Source organism: Hermetia illucens, chromosome 5 (assembly GCF_905115235.1).
Source record: "Hermetia illucens chromosome 5, iHerIll2.2.curated.20191125, whole genome shotgun sequence".
Lineage (NCBI taxonomy): Eukaryota > Metazoa > Arthropoda > Insecta > Diptera > Stratiomyidae > Hermetia > Hermetia illucens.
The window spans coordinates 15,307,884-15,331,795 of NC_051853.1; the positions used below are offsets into that span (position 1 = coordinate 15,307,884).

Genomic DNA, 23,912 nt, shown 5'->3' on the forward strand with positions numbered 1-23,912 from the left:
AAGAGCTTTGACCCTATGGTGAGACGTTTCGAGCGGAACAGTTTTTGTAAGCTGATATAGGCTCTGTTGGCTGCCAACAACCGTGCGCGGATTTGATCGTCATAGCTGTTATCTCGCGCCGACTGCTCGATCTGAATGAAGGCAGTTTGTACGTCTCGGGTGGTTCTTCCCATGATGTCGATATGGGCAGCATAGGTCAGTAGTTGGGTGGGCTTAAAGAAGATCGTGCCCCTTACATTTCCCTCAGCATCACGGATCACTGTCTCGAAGGCCAGATTAAAGAGGACGCATGATAGGGCATCCCCTTGTCGTAGACCATTGTTGATGTCGAATGGTCTTGAGAGTGATCCTGCTGCTTTTATCTGGCCTCGCACATTGGTCAGGGTCAGCCTAGTCAACCTTATCACTATTTCCTTACCGAATTTTTAGGTGGGCATGGAGGTTTTCAGTCTTACCTGCACAAGATTGGAAAGGCGCGATCTCAGGATTGTGTGTTTTGCAATGGAGTTATGGACGACGCCCATCACACTTTTTTTTCTTGCGGAAGGTAGGATGGGGTTGTAAATATTGTAAATTACCAGCTCCATCATTTTTTCTACAATGTCTAGAAAACATGTGGGTCTATGGGAGGATGATTCGCCTGTAGGTTTATCAACCTTAAGCAGGAGTACCACGTTCTACGTCCTGCTCCGTTGAATGGTAAGTTTGACGTTTCTGCAGGCTAACTTGTAAACATGTTCTACTTGTCCAATAATAACTCGTACTTAGCGGCTTTGAAGCGGCTCGTCTGGCTCGGTGGCAGGCTGATAGGCTGACCAATTCACTATTCAACTAGTAGCTAGGCACCTCCTAGGCATGGACACGTCACATGCCTTGGCGATGTATTCTGTGACATGGAGAGCTCTCTCCGTGGGACTGCCTGCCTTAGCAGGTTGTCTAGCTACACTTGTAAGAAGCTTCCCTCGTTCAATGTTATCGTAGACCAGTCTGATGTCCTTCTGGGCTTCACGTATTCGGTTTTTCCGACCTGTGGCTCCCTCCTCAGTTCAAAGATGATTACCTGCCGCTGCCAGTGTAGTTCTCACCAATGTGCCGGGGCATACCATCTATTTCAAATGCTTAGTACCGAAAGGGATTAAAGCTAAATTGGACCAAACTTACTGCGCACCAAAGAACGCGAATACGACCGTCAGGGGCGTGATTACATATACCGATTGGAACACCGCAAACCAATTACTGGAAAGAATTATGCGTCACTTTTGTGCCGTCCTCATCTGAAAAAGGAAAAGATTCTCTTTCACCAAGAAAATGGACCTCGTATATGCTCGGGACTAAGTAATGTATTGAGGATTAAAATGCTAATCCCGGAAATTCTAAAGTCGAAACGAGAGAATATAGCCAAGTGGAGGGGAGAAAATTAGCACGCACATAGTAAGAAAGTAATCCCATAGACAGAGTTGAGTCTAGCGATGACCGATGGCAGAGGGAATGCTGAGAGGGAGTTAAACTTTTAGTACTCTTGTCTACCCCATGAAGTAATGCCTGACTAAGGTTTCCTGGTAAAACCGGACGGGGATAGGTAATTTAAGCTGGTTCCATACTGCGACTGTTGATGCCTCTCTCTCCATGTCTCCAAAAAAAGACAGAGAAGCAGACAGGGAGCCAATTTTAAAAAGGGTTTCTGTAGAAAAGCTTGATGTCCTTTTCGACTATAAGTTATAAAATTTCACCAAAGGTTTCATCTGAATCGCAGGAGTAACCTTTGGGTTTTAACCAGAAATGCTGCCCGAAGTATTCGTCTACTACTTCTATTTCGTTGGTATCTATTCTGCAAATATTTTGTGTAAATTTTCACCCCCACCTAAATGCCTGTGTTTATGTCAGTAAATGAAATGTTGAAATTCAACGACGACTGTACAATTTCACCTGAATTTCCCACATTACTCTTTACGACCCCTAAATATGAAATTTTCGTCATGTTTTCCCGAGAATTTCTCAATTTCAATTCATTAGCAGCAATCTTATTACATTTATTCATACTTTATTTCACTCGTTATCAAAGCAATGGACAAATGGACGCTCCTCCCCTCCATGTTTAGTCAAAGCTAATTAAAAACAGAATTTATAAATAATTCACATTTTCTTATTGAACATTTCAGGCATGGTTGAATCGACTATGCCGGGCACGAACAAAATACATTTTCATCAAATTACATTTCTTCAAATTCGAGCTATTCCTATCATCTCAGCAATTAGTCCAGTCCAGACTCCTTCGAAAGGATTCCCGCACGGACGGCGTGGTAACAATACTAAACTCTCAAGTCTTCAAGGCTTCACCCCAGTAAATTACTTTTTGATACGCCTTCACACCAACACAATGGGAGGCGCTCACCGAGGAGACTCGCTTTCATGAATGGATATCGGGGGTGGCATTTTCTTTCGAGGGTGGTTTATTTATATTATACAATTGGGCCATTAACATGAAACATTCCAGCTTTAAATTATATTTTCTCATCTAGGCTGCTTAGACATGGACAATTAGTTAGACAGGATATTTCCCAAGGAGGCGGGGGTGGTGGTTGATTCGAGACCCGTGGAGAGATGAGAAATTTTGAATCAATAATATTTAAACCAATTAGGAAATGTTGTTGCCAAGGGCTCTTCCATGGGAAAGAAGAATGCTGGAAGTCTATTGAGGATTTAGAAAACAAAACTTTTTTTTGGGATTATTCGGATGTCTGGTTGCCTACCACAATCGATTTCTTATAAGGACACAACGTTTAGTGAAAGGAATTTCGCCGCAATGTTGCACATCAGAAATTGCTCAATTAGCATCTCAGAAGTTTTTTGCCGTGAATTTTTTTTCGCTATAGAAAATCAAATACCGAAAGGGGGAGGATAAGATGCATAACTTCCGGACCGAAATATCGATCCTAGGCCAGGATCAACAGTCTTTATATTACTTGGCTATCGTGTCGACGAGCATCCCTAAGATCATCCATCTCCCCATGCTTTCTCTCCAGCCACTCCCCGATGCTAGGGATCAATCTGTATAACCAACGACACTTTTTGTAGTGATCCTGTTGCTGTTGCCATCTATCAACAGATCTCTTCGTTTCGGCCTTTTTCACCTCCTTGCAGAAGAAATGGACCTAATGTGGTATATGTACGACATCCCGTCTGGGAAGTTGCTGTTCGGCACCATTCCCAAAATGACGAACGCCGCATCATCTGGGACGATCCTTAAGGCAGAACGCATCCTTAGAGCTGTTCTTCTGTAGACTGTACCTATTTTATTCTCATTATCCTGGCTATGAGCAGCCTGCAAATATGCCACGGACCTTCTACATCCGACATCATTCTTGCTAGAGTCATACTCGTGGTGGGTTCCCTTCCGCAAGTATACTCTATGTGTTTTACATTACTCTCAAGGATTCGATGGTCGACTTGGAAGTACTGATTTGATTCTCACTTCTAATATGAGCGTAGTGTCTCTCACGATGCTTGGCGATGAGGGTCTCTTCCGTCTTTTCCTACGCAAGTGGCCAATCTTAAAGACCTTCTTAGCAAGGGAGTAATCTGTTGTAAATTACCCCCTTCAAAATTTTTCCTGAAGTGTCTAGAAGGCATATAGGACTCTATAAGGATGGTTCAACTGAAAGTTTACCAGACTTAGGCGGCTGTAGTTGTTTCTTCCACTTCCATGAAGAAAGATCCCCTCGAATATGCACGCTTCGAACAACTCAGCGAACATATCCAGTCTGCATATCACGACAAGCTTGAGGGCCTTATTCGGTATGCCAGCCGATTTGGAATTGAAAGTAGTGAAAAGTAGCTGACCTGGACCAGTCATCATCCTTCTCCTCTTTACTGGATGGACACGTATCATCTTGGATAATTCATATTCTGAACATATGCCCGGCTAGTGGATTATGGCCAGTCAGAATGCCCACAATACTTCTACAAGTCTTCCTGCTTTCGACAGGATACATTTTACAGTATGTTTGGTTTGGTTCTGACAGGAAAATGTTGGTGTGTCTAGCAGCATTACAGCTTCGCCACCTGTCATTATGGGAAGATTGTTCCCAGTTTTTGATAGCAGCATCAGCCGATCCTACTGACACACCAATTGCTGGTACCGGTCCGGACATGGGGAAAGTTGAAGCCTCTTTTGCGAAGGCATCTGAGATTTCATTTCTCCCTACATCACAATGACTAGGTACCCAGAGCAAATCCACGTTATTGAATCTAGAAACAGAGTTCAGTCGACTTCTCCTGAAAATTTTTTGAAGTGATCGAAGTACTACTTAACGCCCTCAATGCAGCTTGCACCTGCCCTTCAACCGCTCGTCAATCATCCAGGTTGTCGCCCTTTGGATCACATACACTTCAGCCTGAAAGGCTGTTGTGTATTGTCCCAAAGGAAAAATCCATTTCCCGAGAGGTAAACCCCTACTCCAGAACCATTTTGTTTTTGAGTCATCGGTGTTGAGGACGTCAGTATATCTTGACATGCATTCTTCTGGTTCGTCCCAGTTTTCTCTTCGTTTCAAGATGACACCATATCTTCAGATTTCAGATTCAGTTCACCCAATGACTCTTCCAATGCTCTGTCTCCATGTCCATCGCGTACTCACCCTTCAGAGTTGCATCCTCTATCCTTGAAACCAAATAATGAAGATCAGACTAACAGGACTTTCCACGTTGGTAAGTATGTTGGTTTTCATTTAGTGGGTGTGATCATAGCGCCTTGTCGCGAATATGACGCTCAACCGGTTTCTCCAGACATTTCAGCGAAAATAATATGTATTAAGCTGATTTGCCTTAAATTCAAATCCAAAGTTGAATGGTCATCTTTCGTGGGCTTTGACTACCTTCACCTCCTGTCAAGAGGAAGGCATATAACCCAGAGCAAGGCATTCTCGGAAAATATTTCTTAGAAGTTGCTCTAAGTGCTGTATACCCTCCTTTAGCATCGCTGGGGAGATGCCATCCATGCCTGGTATTTTGAAGTGTTCAAAAGAGTCTCGTTTCCAACGTTTTATGAGCCTCTTATATTCACGCTGTGAGTTCCAGAAGTTTAACCAGTCCTCATCTTTATTGCTTTTGCAAGCACGACTTTTAAAGTCATCTGGTTAATTTCCTTGGAGTTTCAGCAGTTCTCGGTTCCCCCATGGAACAGTTTTACCAAGTTGGCCTCGGGTAATAAAACAAACCTCTTCAAAACACTCTAAAAGTGTGCGATTCGGAGTTTCCAATTGATCTTCTATCGTCTAAGGAGTCCTTAGTCGCTTAGGGAGCTCAACTTTGTCACCAAGAAGTTCATTGAACTTTGTCCAATCCGTTTTCCTAGGATTCCCTCTTGGTATTACAGGCTGCAATAGTCAGACTAAATTCTAAGTTTCTGATGATCTGAGAGTGAGACTTCATCTAGCACTCGCCAGTTTCTAATCAACTCTAACAACTTTGAAGCATAGATTATTAGGTCAATTACTTCACTTCTTCTTGGCCCCACGAACGCCCCTACGAGCGCACCTTACATTGGCGGTCATCAGACCAGCTGAACTGATAAAATCAAATAGCTTCTCTCATCTAGGATTGCATTTGCTACTGCACCACCAAATATGCTAAGCGTTCGCATGACAACCTTTTGAAAGTTCAAGGGCACTTGATTCTGCATACACTACCAGATCCCCTAGTTCTTGTGTCGACGGAGGGCACAAAGAATCATAGGGTAAGTAAGCAGAAGCAACTCTGACGTTTCTCCTCTTACGTTAACCTGGTATTGCAAGTTGACCGCAACAAGTTCCTGGGATCAGAATTGTCTCAACATGGCTGTCTCTAACAATTTTGACATCAGAACGCAGGCCCTCGGTCTCGAGGATCTTTCATCGAAAAAAATCCTAGTCCCCTTGACTTATCCAATACCCCCAAATTCTGTTCAAATGAACCCATAGCTCTTGAACTAGAAATATATAAGGTCAGCCTTGCCGCCAGTAGATAAGATGAAGCTTTGGCATCCTGCAGGTTGATTTGTCTAACTCTTATGTTTGTAGCCATAAGTACAGTCTACTATGAAAACCGCCGCTAACTGAATAGTCTACTGCGTTCAGTGTGGATTTCACCGGGGTTACCAGCTTGTCCTCACCTTCCGCCAAAAGTTTCGCTTTCTTGAGTCCGATTTCTCTGGATATTGCCACACTTGGTGGTGTCCATGTCCTCATTCTCAAGAAATTTCGCCTTCGCAGTACCTTCCATGGTCGCCGGCTAGGAGCCCTCCCATTTTCACGGTGTCCGGGTTAGACCATTTAGGTCCACATTACAAGCTTCCCTTTCTTCCGTTTTCCAGACTACAGGCGGAGGAGAAGGCTTTGATAGGTAAGCCTGTAGTCCCTTCTCGTTTGTGCCTAAAGTTTCCTTCTGTCCAGCTTTCTTCTCCCGAGCCGTTAGGCAACAGTGTCATCGACCCACCGGCCGTAGTCAGATTTCCAGTTCCTCTCATTAAGTGAGTTGCTGTTCTATCCTTTTGGAATGACCCTGCCATAGACATCGGGAGTAGCTTTTCCACTGAAGTGGAGAGCCTGTCTTCCACCGATTTCTTCATGGGGGACATGAATTAGGTGAGCCCACCAAAGTCCGTACCTCGGCCGCGTCCTCATTTCTCAAAGTCGCGGGTGGATTCGAAGTCTGTGACTTCTTACCACTTGGAGAACTACAATCCTTTGTTTCCATGTTCATGGGTTTTTAGACACCCTGAGTCTACCACGACAAGGTGGTGTCCGAAGTAGAAGTAACTTCGTTTTGTTTTGCTAGAGGAATCCTCCTCGGACGTTGTCGTATCGGTATTGTACTAGTTTTTCCAGGGTCGTCATCCCTAGTAGAAGCAATTTCGCTGATTTTCTCCAGGAGTTTTACTGCCTGTTGGTATTGATCTTCTTGAATATTACTGGCCCGTAGAAATGCTACAGTGACCCGTTTTCTCGCCTTCTGATCGCTTATTAGCCCTGGTGTTCTTTGTCAATCCTTGTTCCTCCAAAAATTGGCTCACAGTTTCCAATAATGTTACCTTTCTTTACGCTCATAATGCTCTCAAAAACATTCAGCACGCGTTTTGGAATTTTGTTACCTCTATGATCTGCTAGTGATCTAGCCAATATTAGTTTTCGTAATGTGGGTGTTGCCTCTGTTGAAAACAGGTAGAATCGGTGGTTCCCACAAACTTTTGCACACCGTCCTTTTCCGTGCAGTCAGTTACCTTCTGCCATGTCGCTGCTTAGTATCAATCTGGTCGCACCAGTGTCAACTGTTATAATATAGTGCAATCATATCATAACTTCGTTCAGGCAAAGATCGTATTTACCGCCGCGAAACCGAAAGGCTGTGATGACGATTCCGGAGACGGCGATTATACCAGCGAACTCCTGCCCCTTGAAACTGGCACTTACTCATTTCTCGCGCTCATAGGCGAGGTGTCACCTATCCCTTTACATATTGGACAAGGATTTCTTCTTCGCCTTCTGCAGTCGTGTCTCAGACGTCCTGTCTAATCGCAGTTCCACCAACGATTAACTCCCGGTTTTTTCGGCCATCGGGAGGCGGTCATTCTTCAGCATTCATATTCGTCCGTTACTTCTGGAACTGTAGATTGGATCCCTAATGTATGTTTTGCTGCCTCGGATTGGAGACTGTATGTCAAGGCTTCCTTCAAAGTTTTCTTGTCGGCCAGTTTCAATGCCTGTTGAAGTTCTGCATCACTCAGAGACTGAACATTTCTATCTTCTTCCTGGTCCATTGTCGGAAGGGAAGCAAGACCAACATTTCAACGTTCTGGGAGAGTTCTTGTAGAGTCTGCCCGCTCTTCTGGACTCTATTTCGAAGCTCCGTCTTGTAGATGTTATTCTAGTGTTCTCCCCCATATCAAAAATCCAGTGCTTGTCAGCCTCTGATCCTCTTTGTGCAAAAATTAATGCATTGGTTCTTTCTTGCTGAATCCATTCATTGCTTATCGTAGCAGTCTTAATTTGGGTCTCGTTAATATTCTAGAAAGTTTCTTCATCAAACACTGGTGCTTTTAAGGTTCTCTAGCCTATGATCCTTATTTTGATGATGCCCATTGTCCTAAAATTAGCCAAGATCATTTTTAATAGTTAGATCTCCTGGCCTTGTTTTTCAATTTTCTTGTTAACCTCCTTCACTTGTTGACCGATTTTCAAGTGTACGTCTCTTGTCTTTGGGTTAGTTTCTCTTGAAAGTTCTAAACTCGTTTGCTTGTTGATTCATTTTGGCGCTGAAGTCACCCTTCAGCGCACCTAGGTCACATTTCATCAGCCCACTTAGGCCCGCTGTCTAATCAAGTTTTTTCCAGCATTTTCAACAGCGTATTTGTCATGCTCGCAGCTTCCTCGGTTTCGTAAGGGTCGCCTTCAAAGACGTACGTTTCGGGATCGTACCGCTCCGCTTCCACATATGGTTGCCACTCACCCCTTGGCTGTGTATAGCACGTCAACCAGCCCACGATTGCTCCAGCTCCACTTTTGACTTCCCGTGACGCCCTCTACTATTCTGCGCCAAGTGCCCTTGGATTGTCGCCTCTCCTTGATGTGTGACCTATCAACTGCCACTTCTGGCTTCCTATTACCGTGCTTGCGAGTGCAAGGGCTGTGTGCCGACCAAATTCTTTGCGTGAGATAATGTCAGGGCAGCATACTCCGATGATATGACCGGTACCTTCGATGCTCGGCCCATGAATTCAAATAGCGAGAGTGCGGTAACCCATCAGGCGGAGAATCTTGGTTTTATTGGTTTTTATCTTCAGTCCAACTACAGTTGCCCCGCTTTCCATCATCAACGTAGTCGAGGTATTTGAAGAAAGACGTCGTTTTCCACTGAATTCCTCCATATCCTCCGGATAAGGCAAAAAAAAGAATGTCACCGATAACAAGAAGAAATAACGTTGGTGACAGGAAGCAACTCAACCGGACTCCGGTTTGGACTTCAACATCCTCTGAGATTTTACCTCTGTGCAGCACATGACATTTTGCGCTATTACATGTTGTTCAAATAACAGTTATTATTTCCTCCGGAATACCCCTCCTGTGTAGAGCCACTCCAGAAGGTGCACCCACTATTCACGCTATCGAAACCATTCTCGATATCGATGAAAAATAGGTGCAGCGACGATTATAATTAGGCGCACTTTTCCAAAATAACGCGTACGGTGTTGACGTGGTCAATGCAGGAGAATTCGGAGCGGAAACCAACTTGCTCTCTCTCGACGAAGCTTTCGGCAGGGAGCACGCGGATAGCCCTCCAATTATTGTGCCCTTTTTTGGTATCTTAACGATCATCCCCTTTTTCTACTCTCTGGGAAAGGTCTCGGATTCCCAAAATTTCTGCACGAGTGGAGGGAGCAGATCCGCAGTAACTGCAGGTGCAGCGATAAATAACTCTGGGAGGAAACCATCTAACCCAGCAACTTTAATCCGTTTGAGTGCATTGATAGCCGAAACGGTTTTTCTTCTGCTTTAAGAACAGTTTGTATCCGCATGCTACGGTGATAAGCCATTTCATCCAAAAGAGGGGGAATCTCCCAGGATATGAGACGTGGATGGGAAGTCAACTGTTATCTTCCTTCGCGGGTCATTGAAAGATTTGTTCTTTGGGAGTGTGGTATATACTGTTGAAATCATTGCCTTCTAGGGCATGTTCCCCTTCCCTGACCGGCGCAATAGTAAATTCTCTGTTATCGCAGCGTACACTAAGCTCAACTTCTGACGATTTCGGAGTTCGAGCGCGTTACGTCCACCATCACTCGTAGCGGTCAGTAGAGTCCTCAACTCCTTCCGGTCATCCTACCGCTTCCACGATACCGCAGTCAGCAAGATCTTATGACGCCCCTTCGGGACGTAGCCGAGAACTTGTGTAGCAGCCGAGAAAAAATCATTTTTGGTGGCAACCTAATGCTCATCGATATTCTCAGCAGGCTACACAGTATATCTGTCGTTCGATCAACAAGATAGCTCTCCCATTGTCGGGCGACAATTGGATGGCGAATTTAAGGGATGCAACTCTTCAAACTTGCGAAAGGTGGCAGACGTAACACGTAAGCGAATGTGGGCGACCATCGGATGGTGATCCCTTTCGAGGCTATTGTCAGTGCTTCTGTTGTTACCCACATTCAGAAGACAACTCCTAAACCTAAACTGATCGCAAAGTGGTCAAACTGTCGGCCGATTGCAACCTAAATGACCTTATGCAGGCTTTGTAGCCGAACAATATGCCATCAATTACGAGGGGTGGACGTTGCAGGAATCTAGGAATCATGCACTTTTTTCGTTGTGATCACCAAGACCGTGTTTCGCCAGCACTGCATCTATGCATCCATAGGGTTATGAATTTCTGCTTCCAAATGCCGAAACTTCTATATGTAAAGTCCTTTCTAAACATCCCCGTCCTAATTTGTTGATGGCTTTTCCCTTATAGCTAACGCACCGAAAAAGCAAACTCTAAATGGAGAATAAAACAAATAAAATGCGTCAGTAGGAACAGGTGAAAAGTGCAGAACGCCTCATCTACCCCACTTGAAGTAAAGGAAGCTTCCCTCAATATAATTTGAAATACTTCCGACTTCGTACCAAATCACTACTAAAAATTGGGTTGACTTAATCATTCGGTCATATAAATTTTATCGCCACCATTTAGATTCCAGAAGATTTCCTTGCTCCCTTCTGGGCCGGAGTAACCGCACATTATCATTCACAGCTCGTCAGTAATAAATCCCAACATTATCAACTCCAGGAAATAATTGATGAAGTGATCTCAAGGACATGCCAACCTTGATTCCATTCTGGGCAGTGGCTCGAACGGGGTGGGTTTTATGAAGGTGTTATTCGTCCTCTGCAGGCGACATTTGTCGCATGGAGAAAATTACTTCGTCCTTATCAGTTCGCTATTACTACACACACACAACCACATTAACGACTTGGAAAGGAGCAAAGAACATCTGAGCTTGTCCGTTCATTATGGCAGCGACAAGAAGTCTCAGAGGCACTTGGCCAGATTGAAGTAATCAGCAATTTTTCGCTTACGAACGTCCGCAAATCCTATCGAGAACACTCAGCAAGGGTGAATAACGATATGTCACATAAATAAACTTCCACATAAACTTTCCCTAAGAGTGGGCTTGAAAACTATTTTGGAAATATAATTCAGGAAGTTTTCCTTTCTCGGCAGGGCTGAGGGTGACTTCCAAGTTAAAAGGTTTGAATAGATATCATTATAAGGAGAAACCCTTTGAGATGGAATGGAAGAGCAATGACCGTTAAAATCAGCAAATTCGGAAAGGAAATTCGAAGGAATGAAAAGGTCCTGTTCGGATTTCCAGCCCGACGTTTTCAATGCATAATCCAACTTAAAGGATTATATTAAGTTACGAAAAATTGGGAATAATTTTTGCCTAAACGTGGTCAGTCTATAAGGGACCATCGGGATCTATATCAGTCCCCTATTAGCAATAAATGTCCTTGCTATTTACCAGAATAGTTCCTGTCATGCTCTTTATTCCGCAATTGTTTGTATTAGTTCCAAAGCCATAAAAATGCAAATAATCCCAAGATTTGCTTCCCGAATAGACTTGCCCGGAAATCCTTCTTGCAGGACCTACTGTTTGCATGCTTTTTTCCCGTCTTGGCCCATACCCAGAGCAACCACTACTCATACTTGGCTCCTTCCTCAACCAAGTGAACGGCAAACCATAGATCATATTTAAGGACACAGTAAATTCTCATAAACGAAACATAAATCTTTTTCTCATAAAAACCTTTTCGTATTTTCTCTTGTGTTCCATTGCAGTGCTGACGAAGGCTTCGACGGAACGTATCCTACAAATGTTGTCGTCAGAAACAACGGCTCCTGCCTCTACGTTCCTCCTGGCATTTTCAAATCGACATGTAAAATCGACATCACATGGTTCCCGTTCGACGATCAACGATGCGAAATGAAATTCGGTTCATGGACCTACGATGGATTTCAGGTTTGAATTTTTCAATATTATATCTTGAGAGAAAAGGAAACATACCCGGTTCTGGGACATGAGACCCAGAAATATTGCCTTACGTCGTGGCTTTACTTTTTCATAAATGGCGATACGCAGGGTACAGGTGAACGCCGGTGGCGAGAACAAAATCAGGGATAATTTGAATATGGGAATGGCGTCCATAAAACGGAATGCCGGCGTGTAATCAAAGCTGTCGATGATCATAAAATTCCGGGAGGTGTTATTAGTTCGACTTGAAGGGCCCAAGGGTACTCCCGCTGATCCCTAGGCTCCTGGCTGCAAAGGGATTTCTCATTTACACTGCTGGTGTGCTCATTAATTTTTCCCATGGAAATGTCTGAACCACAGCACTATCCTTGCTCTTTGTTTCCAGGAATGCTATGGTCTTTCGTGTAAGTAGTAGTGGGGGCTCCTGTTTAGCGTATGCAATAAATTAAACGTTACTGACATGAAATGCCGAGAATCGTCCGGATTTGATTAAATATTACACATTATTGGATATACTGGCTCAAAACTGTTGAATTTTAAGTTTGAAATATTTCGATACATCATCATTAGGAGCAAAATCTGGCAGGAATTTACTTGAATGTCACGAATGATAAACTAAACCTGCCCAAATACTGGTACAAGCTTCGTTTTACATACAATCAGTATCACAAAACCATATGCGTAAATTACCAAATATTTGAACATCACCAAACATTACAGCATTACTTAATATTTGAACATTACTTAACATCACTGCGTCACTAAATTGATGATGATGTCACTCTTGTGATAATTGGGATATTTTTTTTTTTAAGGAGGTGGAAATCTTCAAAAGACTCTGGCCTGGGGACGCCAGAATGTGGGATTTTTACCTACTAAAACCACCCCCGACTCGCCCCCTACCCCGTGTAACCACCTTTAGGTATTACATCACGGGGCGGAGTAAGCTTACTTTAGCTAGGTCTCCTTCCGTCTCCCCGCAGAATTCGTTACCCCGCCTTCCTCACTTCTTCTGCTTTTCGTAATTTCTCCTGGATCACTGCGATCATGAAATTGATCGCATCCCAGTCTTCCTGGCAAGCTATCATTCTCCAGACAAAATTTTCTGGTGATAGCACTTCACCTAGAGTTCCTTCTAGGTTCCGTCTTTCTTCCACGAACCTAGGACATTGGAAGAATACGTGCGCTGGGTCCTCTGGGACAATTAGGCGAGGTGTCCAATTTAAACCTGTACAGGTATTGACGGTATCCTCCATGGCCGATGAGAAACTGGGTGAGATTATAATTGATCTCCCCATGCTTTCTCTCCAACTATTCCCTGATGGAAGGGATCAACCTGTAAGTCCAACGACCCTTTTCTGACTGGTCCCATCGCTGTTGCCATCTGCTTATGGATCTATCTCTTTCGGCTTTTTTCACCTGCGATAAGGGAGAGATGGACCTGGTGTTATAAATGTTCATCATTTCGGTTGCCAGGATGTCAATTGGCATCATTCCCGAGATGACGAACGCTGCATCGTCTGAGACGGTCCTGAAGGCAGAACACACCCTTAAGGCTGTTCTTTTGTAAACCGTTCTCAGTTTATATGCATTTCCTAAAACCTGCAGTGCGTTTCCCAAAACTGGGACTGCATACAGCATGATAGAACTCACCACCCTGGCTATGAGCAGCCTGCAAGTATGCCGCGGTCCTGCTACGTTCGGCATCATCCTGGCGAGAGTCATACTCGTACTGGATGCTTTTTTACAAGTATGCTCTATTTGCTGCTTAAAATTGAGTTTTCCGTCTATCATCACCCCCAAGTATTTGATGGCCGACTTGGAAGTTATGATGCAGCACTCTGCAGCCAAGCCTTAACAACACTGATTCCTTCGCTTGAGTACAACTCAGCATCCTCGAGATGCTTTGCGACCACAACCAGTGCTATGTCATCGGCGTAACCCACCAACGTGGCCTCCTCCGGAACCAGGAGATTAAGCACATCATTGTACAAGATGTTCGACAGTAGTGGGCCCAGTACAGAGCCCTGTGGGACACCCGCGGAGACAACGTACTCCTTGGGTCCATCATCGGTATTATACCATAATATTCGCTCATGCAAATAGCTATCTATGATAGCGGCAAGGGAGGTAGACTTTCGTATAAGGTTCCAACTGGCCGAGTTGAATGCATTCCTCACATCCAGGGTGACCACCACACAATATTTGCTGGTACAACCCCTTCCGTGAATTGCATTTTCGGCCAAGCCAGTAACCCTTTTAATGGCATCAATGGTTGATCTGGCTTTGCGGAACCCATACTGCCTATCTAAAAGGCCGGCTTGGATCTCGACGACTGGGAGTAGTCTATTATAAATAACCCGTTCCAACATTTTCCCCATAGTGTCTAGAAGACGCATCCACGTTGCTGGAAAGATACCCTCGGACATGCACGTTTCGAACAGCTCCGCGAACATATCCGGTCTACATTTGACGGCAAGTTTGAGCGCCTTATTCGGTATGCCGTCCAGACCCGGGACTTTGCTGTCGCCTATTCGACTGCAGATCTCCAGAAGCTCGTCCCTGGTGGCTGGTGGAATGGGCATCACATTCAGGGGACGCTGGAAAGTGTTAGTACCCTGCTCTTGTTGGGGAAATAACCCCTGGATTATATTCAACAAGAGCATAGGGCACGTGATCTGCAGAGATGATTGGCCTCTGAATCGCCCTGTCACGATTTTATAGGCGCTACCCCACGGATTTATGTCCGCTTCCAAACAGAGCTCCTTGAAACATTCCCTCTTACCCCGCTGAATGGCGAGCTTGAGGTTTTTGCGGGCTTCCCTATAGGCATGCTCCTTTTGCCCTTGATCGATCCTACCTATTGCCCTCTGAGCCGTTCGTCTGGCTCTGTGGCAAATCGATCGAAGACTGGCAAGTTCACTATTCCACCAATAATTGGGTCTTCTAGTGGAGAATGAGCATCTCCTAGGTATTGACGCGTCACATGCCTTGGAGATGCTTTGTGTAACATGGAGAGCTCTATCCGCGGAGGTGCCTGCTCTGCTAGGCAGGTCTAACCACATTTCCATGAATGTTTGCTCATCCGTCACCGGCTATCACCTTTGAACCTCGTCCCCTTGCGTCGTGAACAAGATCATCTAACAGTCCTTCAAACTTAGGAAGTGTGAGGCTCGGTGGAGCGTAGCAGCTGTATACGAATATACGGCTTATTTTCGCCCACATAAAGCCACTAACCGCCTTATGGCTTGACGACCGCGCGCCCATATCGCCGCTCCACCAGTCTGATAATTGGGATATCACATCACAAAATATCATCAAACATCACCATTCTTCAAAGTACAAGTGGCGGCGGCCGCTGTTGAGTGCCGGGCGGATGCCAAGTATTGCTTGGGAATCTGTTAAAATTCTCTTGGCTGGATCCACTATGGCCTGGCCATGGGCTTAATTTCGAGCGAATGTGAATATGAGGATATAGATTGTTGGCTTTAAATAACTTTTTAATTGATGTTTGAAATAGTACTTTGTAATATCACTGTTCTTTAAAAGTGATGTGATATCACATCACCTACTTTTTTTTACACTAGGGTGAAAAGTCTTAGAAAGCCACGTCGGGTCCCGCACACAGCAAGGGAGTAGAGTAGGCCCGTGTGAAATTTGCACCCGTTAAAAGCACACACGGTCTCTTCAGCCCCACCGGACCACCACTTAGGTATTACTTCGCGCGATGGGTTCACCTTTAAGCACTCACGATCCTCGCCCTTTTGAGCTTTCCTCCTCTTTCCATCCTCCACCAGCTCATTCTATATTTTTGTAATTGCGGAGGAAATCGTAAGATACTTTTCCTTTGACCTCAGCGTCTTCGCAACTGTATTCTCCGGCCTAAGCGTTTGCTCCCGGCTCCTTCTTTCTATCGCGAATCTTGGGCAGTCAAACATCACAGCATGCAATGAAGTGAATACTGTGTGTCATCCCCGTTGTTGTGTGTCATCAATCTCCGTTTCCCATGAGGGACTGGGTAGGAAACAGTTAGTTTCTCGGTGTTGGGAATGAGCGTGAAAACTCATCCCATCTGCGTTATCAGAGATTACGCGACTCTGACCTTTCGCCATTCCTAAGTTCCATGGGCTTCTCCATACGTGTTGCATGATATAGGACACTCATTTCATTCACCGGAATGTCAACAGGGATCATGCCCACCACCACCAAAACTGCCTCATCTGACGTGGTTCTAAAAGTATTGCATACGATCAAAGCGATCAGCCGGTAAACCGAATTCACCTATTTCTGTCGTTCAGAGTTTTCGAGCGCTACCCATACAGGTGACGCGTAGACCAGTATAGATCGCACCACTTCGGCCAACCGACATTCGGGAACATTCTTGCAAGTGTCGGGGTAGCGCCAGCTGCTTTTTAGCTCAGTTTGGCGCCAACTGTCACCCCCAGGCACTTAACAGCTGGCTTAAAGACGATGCTATATTCACCGACTTTCCCCTTCATATTCTCTGGTTATCTTGCTGCAACGTTTACAGTCAGGTCATCGGCAGAGCCTACAATCGTAGCCTCCTCTGGGACGGAAAGCATAAACTCTTCATTATATATGACATTCTACAGCAAGGTACCTAGTACCGAGCTTTGTGGTACTCCCCTGTGACGATGTTCTCTTTGGAGCCCTCAGCTGTCTCGTACCCATAGAGTTCTCTCTAAGATTCCCGACTAGACTCGGCAAATATCCAGGAACACCTATGTCAGCCAATGCGCTTTCAATTCGGTCCCAGCTGGCGTAATTGAATGCGTTTTTGACATCCAGTGCGACAACAGTAACCATCTGAATGCAGTGTCCCTTTTGTCAGACTCACCACCATGTTTATTACATCTACCCTAGAGTGGGCGCATCGAAACTTGTACTGGCGCTGCGACAGGCCATAACTGCAAGCGATAATGAGTAGGAGTCTGTTATGTATAACTCTCTCCATAATCTTCCCCATTGTATCCAACAGGCAGATCGAATGATCTCCAGGTGGCTTATTAGATTTGTGAAGCAACACCAACTTTAGCTTTTTTCACTGGGCAGGGAATATTCCCTTTTTAGGCACGCTTCGAAGGTGTTGACGAAAAGGTCGGGTCAAAGTTCTGATTGGAATGCCATCCAAATTTGGAGCTTTATTGTTACCGATCCTGCCACATATTTCCAATAGCTCCTCCTTGGTAAGTATAGGTATCACGTTGAGTTGGACCACTGTTTGTCTTCCGCTATTCTCGTAGTGTCGAAAAAAGTGATGACAATTTCTTTCAGGAGACGCGGATAGGTCATCTTCGTAGCCTTTTAATTACCAACCTGTACGCTCGACATCAAAGGTTTATATCGGCATCTTCACACAATTATTTCAAGCAGTTCATTTTACTTTTGCTAATCGCCTCCTTTACGCGTCCTCGCAATTGTCTATGCATCTCCTCTCGATCGTCGCTACCCGGTTTACCCTAATGCTGTGGAAAAGCTTTCTTGCCCGCAAATATACGGGTCGCAAACTTGTTTTTTTATGGCCGCATCAATCATCGATATATCAGGCTCAAACACAGCAGAGATCGTATCCCCCTCGAAATCTTTCGCCCTCCAACTCGGCGATCCACTCGTCATTCCATGGGAGCCCTTTTTCGAGCTCGATTCGCCTTTGATTTTCATGTAGATTGCCTGTTGGTTATTATGAATGCAGTCCTCACTAGCTTGCCAAGTAACTCTTCTGATTAAAGCGGCGCTCTCGTATGACAGGTACTCTATAGACCCCAGGCCCCTTCCCTCGAAAGTGTATGAGGTCCCAACATGCACGAGTACTACGTCCAGCTCCGCGAATGCTTCGAGCAGAACACGTCCTTTAACATTCATTACCCGGCTGCCCTATTCAAGAACCCACGCATTAAAACCACCTGCTATTATTATTGATCAACGACCTCTTGCATCCAAAACCAAAGCGTACAGCATTTGCCTATACTCGTCAAGCGTAGCGCGGAGTGCTTTGATGAAGCCTTCTTCCGAGTGTTCCATTATTTCCTGGAAGGTTTGTTCTCCACAAGCCCATAACGCTGCTTGGCCCGCTTGATCGTTAAGTGATGATATTGCACTGTCATTTCGATATGGCTCTTTAACTATGGTTCACAACTTATGGTTAATGCTCCACTCCTCCTTCCATCTGTACAGTAGGTCACTTGGGTCTACAACACAGTTTCAACATTGTTTTGCCCTGTTATCAGCACTAAAACATGCCTTGGCAGTGTGACCGAAGCCAGGGTATCTAAAGCACCGTTTCTGCAACAGCTGCTCTCTAAGACGGCACATAACTCAGCCCCCTGTTACTCTCCTTACAGCCAACAGTTTGAGTGCTGCCTCCACTAGTAGATTTATGTGTCTCTCCGTAGGCTCTTTGGCGGCGTAATATTGTATGCATTTGCATTCGTCTGATGCAAGAGCTCTCGCGATCAGGTCTTGCCAAATCCTCCAAGATTTGATATAGGAAGTGAGCCTCATCTGAAGTTCACGGCTGCTGAGTAGCGCGAGTAGATTCTCCAGCGGAACAGAGACTGTCTTCACCGAAGGACTGCTAAAAGCAGAACACCGACTGATCAGTCCGTCATCCCGCTCATTCCCCTCCATGTTCCTATGACCGGCGACCAAGAAGGGGGTGACCCCCAGAATGTTAAGTGCATTTGTGGCGCGGCAGGATCTGCGGCATTCGAAATTTATTTCGAATGTTGCGGATGCGGACGGGTAGATGGCGAACTCTCCACTCAGTCATTTTCTGAACGCACCAGGGGAGTGGAGAATTAGCGGTGGAAAAATGCCGTTGGTTGGGACAGTAAGGACCGCATGGAAATAAGTCGGTCTCTTCTGTACCCAACCGCGGCGCTGAACACTCGGTATTAGATCGCTCGTGACTTGAATCAAAGTTTAAAAAGTTTTATTATTATTATATTTGTTATTTGACGATTTGGCTTTTCACTCGAGATTGGGAGTTTTCGTGCTAATTGAGTTCCTCTGTTGTACGAACTAAAAAGTTATACTTAACATTCTTGCACTGCCGCATTAGCCCGGAGAAAGTTGGCACTGAATAGAAGGCCTTAATGGCTATATATTGTTGAGGATTATACTTCACCCATCGACAGGCTGAATCTAGCACAAGTACTTCTGCTTGCCAAATCCTGGAAGACCGTACGACTCGGCTACACCGTGTGTAACTCCGACTCCACAGACCATGTTTAATCCGTCGGTGAAAAACTGTGTGTCATAGTCTTGGCATACGCCGCCGGTCTTCTACTCTACCCTGGTTGGAATATCCACAGCCAAGTTGCTCATGAAGCTCGGCTTGCGTGTAGTGGAGTCTGTGAGGAATGGCCAGAATTCCCGAAGTACTTCATCTTAGATGTTACACTGACCATATAGCTGCGCAATCCAACATCTTACGCTACAACGTATTATCCTCTTGCAGGGGTAAGAGACTATATAGGCGGCTTTACCCTCACTTCTATATTCAATCTGTCTCTTGTCTTGGTGGTGAATGGTATCAGCTCCATTTTTGTTGGATTTATACCAAGTCCGCATTTTGCGACATACGGCACCATCTTAACCCGCTTCTGCTCAATATATGAAGAATTTTGTCCGTCACTATCAACAAGAACACCGTACCAGAGAGATTGCCCCACCCTAGAATGTACTTCTACCCGCAGCTTCGATCAAGTGGTTGCCAAATTAGACGTTTTATTTCTAATCCTAGTTCATAGCATCGACATTATCCAGTGTTTGAGGTATCCCTCCAACCCTATACTGGCTAAGGCTTTCTTGATGACGTTGATACTAAAGTTGTTGTATGCTCTCTCTGTATCCTGGAAGGTATCTAGAATATAATGTTTGTACTGCAGTGACCGCTCAACCGTGCTAATTACTTCGACAGCGGTTCCTGAGACTTAGAGTATTCATTTTCTCCATAATCTTCCTTAGATGGATGCCCTCAAGGGTTGAATGAACAAAAGAGGTGACGCTGATGATCGATTCCTTCACAGACCCATGGCCGTATCTTCACGCGCGGGCATCTCCAAGAGTGTGATAAGTATCCCGAAGATATAGCAGTCAATCTCGACAAACCATGGCAAACCTCTTTCTTACTGCTTCTATAGAATGACTGGTATTATGCCATTCAGGGCCGGAGATTTATATGCGGAGAAGCTGCCCAACCGATTTTATTTTCGGTACTTACCGATATGTATATATTCACAGCACTGCCATGAGAGTAGCCTCTCAACCCACTTCTTTAAGTTAAGGAGAAAACAGACGTGAGGGGAGCAGATATGGGACTGAACCGGTTCCTCCAATTCCTTCTAATTCTCGGATTCTCATATATCTGTTTAGCGGAAGACAAAAAATTATCCTCGAACACTGAAAAAACCAGAAGATGCTTGACAGTATACAAAAATGGTCTGGCGCCACATCGGAGCCACGAACCAGGGCGCCCTTGTGGATTCTCCTCCACAGCTGCATTCAATGGCCGCAGAGAACAGCTGATGACCTGACATGAGAGTGGGGAAAAAATGTCAATAATGACATTTTGTCAACTGTTTCACAGCAACTCATGTCTCGTCCCCCGGCGAGAGAAGGCCAAGTTAAGTTTTATCTCGTCAAATTCCGATCAGTATTTTTTGTATTAGAGTTCGTTATAGAAAGCTGTGATGGAGCAAATTATTGAACTCGCGAAAAATCCCAAAGGGACAAACACTATCATAAAGCACGCACTTAGCTAATACTCTCTACCTACTAAGGCTCCACCCTTATTATTATGTAGAAATGGTATCCACACATATGATATACTCGATTTTATGTTTAGACAACTTCTAATCAAGAAACTTACATGATGTGACTCCGCTACAATCAACTGTCTTTGTATTCAATTCCTTATTTACTCCCGGCCTCCATGAATATTGTTCAAAATACATGCTTGGCTGAGCCAAAATCAACTAAAGGAAACAAACGGTTGCAATTTAAAGTTTCCAACGACAATATGCATTCGAGATTCAGGAGATTCAGTAAACACTAAGTCGCTTATCTTACTCAGCAACACTAATCCTGAATGAACTCATAACATGGTCCCGTTGAAAATTAATTCGCGTCTTCTACGGGTTTCATACTTACATACAAATTGCCATTGTCGACGGATAGCTCATTCAGCACATAGGTTACATATGTGGCGTGCACTACGTGACTACGCAGACACAATGCCTGTTTCCTGGGTCACGGAATGATTCCTTACCCATAAGTACCAGGGAACCTGCTTCAACAAGATTCTCTGCCATTCTCTGTAGCCATTTCAACGCTTTTTGTGGTTATCCTGCCATGATGCCGAGCCTTAATATCCTTATTCTGTTATGACACCGCACACTGTCTCATACCATGCCATTTGTCGTCTACTCCTTCTGGCCTCGTCCTGGCTCGTCCTGGCCTCGTCCTGGAGTAACGTTCAGTATGTGACATGTTAACTGTATGAGTGGAGCCAGTCAAGAAATCAGATCCTGTCGATGCACATCGTTTTTCGATTACTACTTCGGGTCGTGACAATTGTTATTTACAGGAAAATTGGACTGAAACTTGTGGTTATCCTTTCGCTTAAGGGGTTCGGATAAGTGGAAATATTGTCTGGGAAAGTTATTTAGGCTGTCAAGGATGTATGGAACGTACCGAAACTATATGTTTTATATTATTTAATATTTCACTGGGATATTTGATCTTTGTTGGAGATTGGGGACGAATAAATATTAAGAGATGCTTTTGAATCTTTTGCTGGTAAATAACACTCAGAGGAATGCCGAAGCCTGAAGTTGACAAGTTTTCATTATCACATATTTGCTGATATATATTGGACATGGACATGTTATCATGACTTATTCAATGACCCAATTAATAATACGAACATCATTATACATTTTATTGGCCTCTGAATCGGTATGTCGCACTTCAATTTCATGGCGACTTAGACCCTTCATGTAGTCAAAATAGTGTCAGTCAAAGATGGGGGTTAATCCAAGCTCTTTGGGGATCAACTTAGAGCATGCCTGCTTGCCCGAAGGTAACAGCCCGATGAAGACTAATGAAAGGCTTACAGAATTTCCTTCCTTTTTTCAGTTACCCAATTTCCAATATTGTTGATTCAGCAAACGCGTCCCGTCCTCCAATTCAAAAAACGTAGAAGCGTCTCATTGTCCGATAGCCCACTTTGTTGTACGAATCCTTCAACATTCGCTTTCATCCTTTCACAATAATTTTAATATGGGCAGGACCATATAGAACTTTTATCATCTGCCGCAATTTGCCGTAGGGATAGGTAGGTATCAGTGGCCGCTCCGGGGAGGGGGGGAGGTCGTTTTGAGTGACATTTCTGAGACCCCATGGCTGATATGGTCCGAGCAAGGGGGCAGAGTCCAGTTGACTCACATCTTCAGAGCCAACTCGTAGCATTTACGAAGGGAAGTAATCCTTCCACTTTGCACCTAGAGATCTCTATGAGCCCAGCCTGACTCCAGCTAGACCTGATCATCACAAAGCAAGTGCTTAGGGTTTTTTCTCCTCTTCGTAGATTCGACAATGCGAATTGTAGGGAATGGCAAATCCGGCACCATGATCCTCTCTAGACCGCTGTAATATTATATGTATTTGTACGCGTCTGGTCTTATTATATGCGGGCTAAATCCTTTATTTGTGCAGGTGACAAGCCTTTGCCATTTCAAGTCAGCGACTGTTCAGTGGTACGAGAAAATTCCACCGGGAAGTTATCAAGAGTTGGGAGAGACCCGCCTAATCCGTTAGTCCGCTCATTTCCCTCTATGTTCTTATGACCTATCCAGCGCGTGCTTGTATTGCCCTACAAAACTTTGCTGTCCAGCATCCGAACTTAGGTAGCCTGATATTACTACACCCTACACCATATTTCATGTGGACGTCCAGAAGGAGGAACTGTACTGCGAGCATATGCCGAACAGGACTGCAAATCCCCAGCAGCACCTTAACACGCTGTTCTTTGAATTCTGTTAAGCTTCTCTCTGTACTTGACTTCTTGCTTAGCGGTTGCCATCATACAATAGAACTGTACAAACCAACCACTATCAACCTGAGCCCCAAAGAGAGGGCACCATTATGGGTCGTATCTCTACACGCAGCTCTTTTTTTACTTCGTACACGGATGTGGAAAATCTCAGAAACACACGTCCGTCGCACGAACGCCGGAGCTATAGTAGACGCTGTAAGATTCGCACCCACTGAAAACCACCCCCTGTCTCTCTAGTCCCAGCCCCGCGAGACTACCATTTAGACATTACTTGGCGGGGTAGGTTCGACTTTCCTCCTTCTTTGTTCCTGCTTTCAACTCCTCCTGTATTTGCGCGATTGAAGAGCAACCTGTAAGCCAGTTCTCTTCGAATTTCAGCTTCTCCGCAACTAAGTTTTTCCGGTTCACACTCCTGCTCAACCCTTGGCTTAGGTTCCTCCTCTCCATTGCGAATCTTAGGCAGTGAAACCATCACATGCTCTGGATCCTCCGGTATGCCACCGCATCTAGAACAATTCAGAGAATCATCCAAACCAAAGCGGTCCAGAAACTGCCTGTGGCCATCACAGTGCCCCGTGAGGAACTGAGTAATGTGGTAGTTAGCCTCCCCATGTTTTCACTCAAGCCGCACCCTATTGTTGGGAATGGGCCCGTGCATCCACTGACCCGTCTTAGACTCGTCCCATCTACATTGCCAGAGATTATGGTATTTCCATACGTCTTGAATGGCACAGCACACTCATTCCTTTCGCCAGAATGTCGACAGGGATTATGCCTGTTAACACCAAT

General features: G+C 44.8%; 1 protein-coding gene across 2 annotated transcripts in view; it reads left to right on the top strand.

The window, feature by feature from the left end:
• The window catches only part of LOC119657913 (neuronal acetylcholine receptor subunit alpha-7), a 641,515-nt gene that overhangs the window by 369,593 nt on the left and 248,010 nt on the right, over positions 1-23,912 (top strand). For both annotated transcript variants that reach the window (XM_038065097.1, XM_038065099.1), the window contains one exon: positions 11,851-12,031. In XM_038065097.1, the coding sequence (XP_037921025.1) occupies positions 11,851-12,031 (181 nt within the window). The remainder of the gene's footprint in view (positions 1-11,850; positions 12,032-23,912) is intronic.